This window comes from Apaloderma vittatum, unplaced genomic scaffold (assembly GCF_000703405.1).
Source record: "Apaloderma vittatum isolate BGI_N311 unplaced genomic scaffold, ASM70340v1 scaffold3122, whole genome shotgun sequence".
Classification (NCBI taxonomy): domain Eukaryota; kingdom Metazoa; phylum Chordata; class Aves; order Trogoniformes; family Trogonidae; genus Apaloderma; species Apaloderma vittatum.
In genome coordinates, this window is record NW_009703972.1 from 1 (window position 1) to 7,116 (window position 7,116).

The 7,116-nt window shown below is 43.0% G+C and overlaps 1 protein-coding gene across 1 annotated transcript in view; it reads right to left on the reverse strand.

Annotated features, from left to right (window-relative positions):
• Positions 1-34: 34 nt before the first annotated feature.
• The window catches only part of LOC104270453 (neurabin-1-like), a gene marked incomplete at its 3' end in the record, with an annotated part of 36,167 nt that continues 29,085 nt past the window's right edge, over positions 35-7,116 (reverse strand). Inside the window, exon 3 of the mRNA XM_009864836.1 lies at positions 35-179. Coding sequence (XP_009863138.1) covers positions 35-179 — 145 coding nt within the window. The remainder of the gene's footprint in view (positions 180-7,116) is intronic.

Below are 7,116 nucleotides of genomic sequence, written 5' to 3' on the forward strand. Positions count from 1 at the left end.
GGACACGGTGCTGTCCCAGGGACAACTCACTCACTTGATCCCAGCGCCTCGTGACTGTGGTCACCCGGGTCCCTGGGTAGAGCTGCCGGCCCTGGGATGTGCCCGAGGCTCCGCTCGGGGGGCTGACCGGGAGACTGCTGCTCCTCAACCTCCTTCACCACTCGGCACGCCCATGGGGCCTGAAGGGGCCCACGGAAGATTTGGGAAGGTCTCCCTGAAGGCTTTCTTTGCCAGCAGACGGTTTAGAAGAGCGTGACACGCTTTTCAATAGAGTATGTGTCCAAAAACAGGTGCCACGCTCATCCTTATTCAGAAAAATGTCAGTGAAGGAGTTTCTTCTGCTTCTTGCTGTGCCATCCGCAGCATTTAATGTGCTCCTCTTTTTAAAGCAATTAAGATATCAAGATCAAGGTAACAGTGCATCATTACAGTGTCTACCAGAAGCGATTAAGAACGAGTCAAAAAGCAGAAGCCAGGGAAATACATCTGATTCATATCGAGAGTCACTCTAGTCTTCTAAATTAGGTTGGGCATACTTCTAGAGAAACACAAAAGTTTCGCATTTTTCCTTCTTTTGGTACACATTTTGAAGAACTCAAACAGAATTTTCCCAGAGAAAAAGCAGAAGTTGTCAACCTTTCACTTTGAAAAAAAAATAGAGCAACGTTGGACACAAATAGTACTTTTACTTCTGCAATTACCGGAAGAAGAAATATTCTAAAAGAAAAGGACGTTTTTCCCAAATGACTGAAGAACACTCCAGGCCTCATTTAATTTATCTGAATTATTACTTTCAAAAATGACTTGAAAAGCTTTAAAATCATGAATAGCTGCACTCTACTCTTTGAGCTTAGTTTTGCATTCTACATAGCACTTGTCCTATTTTTTCCACCTCCTGAAAGCCATGGTGACACCGAGCCAGCCAAAATTTTCTGATGACTGGTTGCAAATGCCTTGTTCTTCCAGCTGAAAGTTTGATTTAGAGCTATCTTCTTTTTTTTCAAAGCAATACATAAGAGTATCTCTACAGATAGTAAGGGGCAGTTCTGAAGAAAAAACTGTCATAAAACTTTGCTGTGTTTTTTAATTTTTTTTAACAAATTCCACGAAAAACTCCCAGAAGCAAACTCATCTCTCCAAAATTATTTTCCCTGCTAGAGACATAATCTTTCTGCAGAATTTAGGCACATTCAACAAACAAATGAACTGCATCAACCAACCCGAATTCCCTCTGCAGAGGAACAAAGCTGAAGATTGGGTGATCCTTCCAGCTTGAGGAAGATCTGCTGAAACTTGCAGGCTGCTGCCAGGCAGTCGTGTTCGGTTCCCTGTGTCTTTTGCATTCAGACTGGCAAATACACAATCGTGTGATCAGAAAGCAACAGTTCAGGAAGATGTGTGACTTCACAAGGGGATAAATTACAGTACTCGACAAACAGCCCGTGCTCTTTGAAGGTCCTGATCTGTTGCAGCTTAGGAAGCCGAGCTGGTTTTAGCACCTCCACTGACTTCCTCCTGCTAAGCTGTAAGAACAAGGGAGTAACTCTGGAGCTGGACATACTGAATATACTTCCCCTTTTCTTAGTTTCGCTTTTCATGTTCCCCAGGATCATAGAATAGAATCATTCAGGTTGGAAAAGCCCCTTGGGATCAGCGAACCCAACCACTGACCCTGCTCTGCAGAGCTCAGCCCTAACCCATCTCCCCCAGCCCCACACCTCAACGGCCTCCAAACACCTCCAGGGGTGGGGACTCAGCCCCTCCCTGGGCAGCCTGTGCCAGTGTCTGACCCCTCTTGCTGGGAGAAGGTTTCTCCTCATGCCCATGCTGCAGTTTGCAGCCGTTCCCTCTGGTTCTGTCGCTCCTTCCCCGGGAGCAGAGCCCAGCCCCAACCTCTGCCCAACGTCCTGTCAGGCAGCTGCAGAGAGCGAGGAGGGCTCCCCTCAGCCTCCTCTTCCTCAAACCCAACAGCCCCAGCTCCTGCAGTCGCTCCTCATCACATTTATTCTCCGTAAGATTTATTCTTCAGAAGATTTATTCTTTGTCATCCTCCTCTGCACTCGCTCCAGCCCCTCGAGATCTCTCTTGGATCGAGGTGCCCAGAACTGGACACAACACCCAAGGTGAGGCCTCCCCCGTGCCCAGCACAGGGGGAGTTCTGTCTTGGACGCTTGCTTGCCTTAACACCTCTAGGAGATAAAAAAGAAAGTGCAAGGAGCTTGTCTACCAGCATTTCTGGCAAATGACAGCCACACTGTTAACATCAAGGGTTGTCACCTACCTGTCCCAAAACTTGCATGGTATCTCATGTCTAGGGGAGGTTCAAGACAGAAAACACAGCCCTACAGCTCTTGCATGCAACTTCTATCAAGATTTTGATAACAACATAATAAACAAATCAAAGAACTAAAAAAGCTGTTAGGCCTATGTGGCAGCTCAAGTACAAAGGAAAAGGATTCGGCTGTCGAAGATAATATTAGAACATTATTCCAAGGAATTAGCAAGATGTCTGGAAAGAACAATACATCCCCCAAACAGAAACCTTACTGCCAAATAAACCCTTTCTATTAGAATAGTTCCGAACTGCAAAATAAACCTGAAGACATCCCAACAGATGTCTTGAGAGGAGTTTTACCGAAACAACAGTTGGACTCAATGATCTTAAAGCTCTTTTGCAACCAAAATGATTCTGATTTAAAATGAAGTTCTCAAGATGAATTCAAGAAACCTGTCAAAGCTTGCTTCTATTCTGTCCTTTCTGGCAATATCTAGGAGCTGAATTCATATAACTTGACCAGAACATACCGGTAGCAGTGCGAGATACAATTGCCTTCTGCTAACCCAAGTCCTGCAACTGGAAAAACCTGCAGCTATCCCCGCGCTTCGGAGCTATGAGAGCGGCCACTTCACAGGGTGTATGATAGATACTAACTCATAATTACAGCACATACCACCTGCGGGTATATAGTGGCTGCTTACAGCGTTTCCTCCATCAAGCCATGAATTAAACTTCAGGTTTTTATAGCAGTCATGAATTTAATGAACTTTTGCTCCATTTTACCCTTGAGACAAGGCTGAAACAGCAGCAAGCTGCTCCTCGGAGTCTCTGTAACAGAGCAGCTGTCTTGAAGTCAACATTTTGGAGCCATTATTTTATTTCCGCATACTCCTTGTTCAAGAATTGTTCATTATCCCATGGAGATTGCACACGAGCCTAACGAGACAAAGGTACAACCACACAAGGTCTATAGAAGCCTGCAGGTTCAGTAACCATCATCATCATAGATTCCTCATCCATAACACCTAATAAAATGGTCACAATGGCCACAGTACATATATTTATCTCGCATAAGCTTAAGGGTATCCGCACATCCCTATCAACAGAATAGTCGGTCTGAAGTTTAATAAAACAGTTACAGGTTTTGACATACGCAGTAAAGGACAGAAAATCTGACCTAAAATACAAGCAAAACCAAACTGAAACCAGCTGAATACTCCAAAATAATAAGTCTTAACAAAACATTTTTAAAACAATGCCGTTTGTTGTGTTTGGTTTTTTTTTAAAAAAAAAACAAACGAACTCCCTCAAAATTCTGTTCTATTTTAAGAACTTACATTTAAATACACATGGATTTTTCTAAATCATATTCTTCTCTTTTGTTTCAGATTTTAAAAATATCTTCAGCACAGTGGTCATTACAGTTATAAGGAGGGGAATAAAAACACAATCCTTCATGCCAGTCCTGTACCACTGCCTATGCCAGGTCCCGTTTATTACCAATGGTCATAAAAAGGACTTTTCTCTGTGTAGATCAGAAAACCTTTTACTTCCACTCTGCTTAATCTTGCGAGTTCGGTACCTACTGCTTTACACTGAAAAATACAACCACATAGTTCATTCTGGTTTATATGAATCTGTAAATATTCAAGACATAACTGCATGAATAAGAGATTGCTAACGTTTTTCCTTTTATAAAAGGAATATACTGAAACTGTATTCCCCTCAGCCATTTGAGACTTTATATTCAGTGAATTCCTGCTTTCCCAAATTACATTTCCCCATGATACAAGTACATAACTTCACTGTGTAGGCTGTAAACCTGGTGGGAAAAAAAAGCCCATTTTTTAGAAATGTCGAGTACTATCCGATTATCATTTTGTGGCAAGTTTTCCGCCTACGTTAAAACCCACAGATAGTAAAAGTCAAAAGGAGCTGTGTTACACACCAGCTTGGCTCCGGAGGGAATGTAATTACTGCTTTTGTACTGAATTTAGTGGCTTTTTTTGCACCACTTTACATTTCCAAAACTGAACTCGGAAACAACTGTATGTTAAACTACATTAAAATAGATGTTTCACAGCAGCCCTGTTTTCCCAGTTCCTCTGGATTCTGCATATTCCCAACTGCTCTACAAACATAATACTATTGGTGGTTGCACATTAGTGCTTAAAGATAGCCAGAGATCTCTTTTATTTTTTTTAACTTTTTTTACATCACATACCACAGGTCCCTGCAATAAAATACACGTTTCAAAATGCACGAGTTCCCAGTCATGCAGTCAAGTTCAAAGTACACAAGAACCTGCCTCTCAGGACTTTATTTTTAAGGGATCTGGGCTAAAGAACCTCTCGGAGAGCCAGCTTCAGGGGACATTCTTGCTTTGACTTCCATTATACAGCGTGTTCTCCTGTAAATAATAGGGAGGTCTTTTTCTTCAAGGCAATTATACATGTTTTAAAAAGAAACCCTTATATAAGCCTTTCCCAATTGAGGAAAGAGTAATTAACTTGCATAATTGTTAGTTGTGACCCGTAGTTGGAGTAAGGCAGCTCAGCAGGTCTTTAAAATGGTCAGACCCAGGCAGTGACATAGTATTGGCCAAGAAAGGGTGCAAACGTGGAGTTTTGCCCTCTTTTTTAGGCACACACAGTCCCATCACTGCAGGAAACAGAGGGCAGACATAAGCAGAAATGACCTTCAAGAACAGATCTCAGATATCAATTTTATTTCCATAAATTTTATTCCTGCCCTGAAGATAGACCGTTTCTCCACGGTGTTACGGTTGGCTGAGCAGAGCCAGGACACGTGAATTAAAAATCCCATTAGAGTGGCACACACGCGACTCCACACATGGAACGAGATGTAGTAATTTCCATAAGACGTATGGCTAAACAAGCATCGAGAGAGGTTACAAATGTCAGCTAAAGGTATACAGAAGAGAAAATTTGACTGAAAAAAATCAAAATGTGAAAACTGAAAAAAGAATATCCCTGTGAAAACTGAAAAAAGAATATCCATGTGAAACTTCCCTGGCAAAAATTCTTGCCCCGTTATTTCAGAATTGACAGATGTTTAACGCTTCAGTTTATGACTCAGAAATGCTGTACTGGACAAATGTCCTCCTCGCCATGGCCCCTTTGAGCAGGAAGGCTGGCTGCTGTGTTGGGCTTGATCCCTAACCCCAGGTTTCTCAATTCGGAATTCAGTACCCTCCTTTTGTTCCTTCTCTTTGCAGCACTTACCACTTGTTTCATTGCGAATGACACCTAAATGTATTATTTAAAGCCAAAGTAACAACCCTTGCAGATGCATGCTCTTGCTCGGTAGCTCTTCCGCGCAATTCATTATTGAAAATGTAATAAGTAAAAGTCCGGGTTGTTCTGCTGGAGCTGCTTGCCTGCCTTCCTTAGAGAAAGGTGCAGCCTCGTCTCCTTTGGTAACTAAAGCAACTGCCTCAAAAAATCATCTCACAGAGGCACACGGCAGCAACGCCAGGCAGGGTTTTAAAGCAGTGCCGTTCCCTCACTGCTGTCGTAATTAACGCTGCTGGACCTTGACAGAGTCCATCTGCCCAAGGAGCTCATCCCTGTAATTGCTCCAGAGCAGTCACTCCGTTTGAATAGTCAAGAGCAAACAGTTATGGCCCCAGTGCTGGCCCTGGGCTCTTCTATTCCCACCGTCCTCCACGTCCACACCTGGGACCCACCCCTCAAATCAACCCCGATTCTCTTAGGAAAGTTGATGAAGAAAATACAACACAGGAAAAAAAAAAAACCACCTCAAATATAGGACTGTATTTTCAAAAGCAACCTGCCATTTTTGGAGCAACAGCTTTTAAGTCCTCCGCTTGAGACATCTTGAGTGCTATTTCTGCGAGAGCTGAAGATTGCCAGCTCCCATGGAAATCAGCAGGCGAGGTGGGTGCTCGGCATCTCGGCAAGCCATGGCAGTGCGCTCGCAAAGGAAAAATGTTAGAACTGAATCACTTCCAATTTTAGAAACCGTGTAGAAAAATAAGGTCTTGTAATTAGGGGGGAAAAAAAAGATAAATTAACTCAAAAGAAAATGTAGGGGAAAAAGAGTAGCATTTGGAAATGCATTTAATTCCTGCATCCCAAGACTCTCGATTTTTCATAGCCTTGGGGATGTGCCAGCACATTGAAAAGATGAAAGATAACATTTTTCCAAAGGGGTCACACAGACAACATTCTACTAACAGTCAACAAAATAGTAATTACAGAGGCTTTACATTTATTTGAGAACATTTTCAATTAATAGAGTTCCTTAAAAGATTGTTAGATATCTCGCTGTGGTGACATTTCTACATTGCGTGCAACTTGTACCCTACAAAAGATCTATTTTAACACACCAAAAGACTCCACTAGAACTGGGTATTTAGGTCATTTATATTACTGCAGTGAAGCGTCAGTTATTTCGTCTGATACTCCTAGACGTTTTGTAATTTGCCAAGAGTAATGTTCTCTGTCAGTAAACGCTGGCGAGTCAATAAACGCAGACTTGATTTGACTTGAACTGGCATCAGGGTTAAAAATGGAGAGGGCGAACGCGAATCTTCATTGTAAAAGTAAATGCCCTGTTTTGTGGATGGTTGGGAACGCTTCCAGCTCTTTCTCCTCGCCACGCTTCCAGGATTGCTTCTTAATAGATAAAAGGAAAGAAAATCACAGAATCACAGGATCTTGGGGGCTGGAAGGGAGCTCTGGAGCTCCCCCAGTGCCACCCCCTGCCAGAGCAGGGTCACCCAGGGCAGCCCCACAGGAACGCGTCCAGGCGGGTTGGAAAGTCTCCAGAGCAGGAGACTCCACACCCTCTCT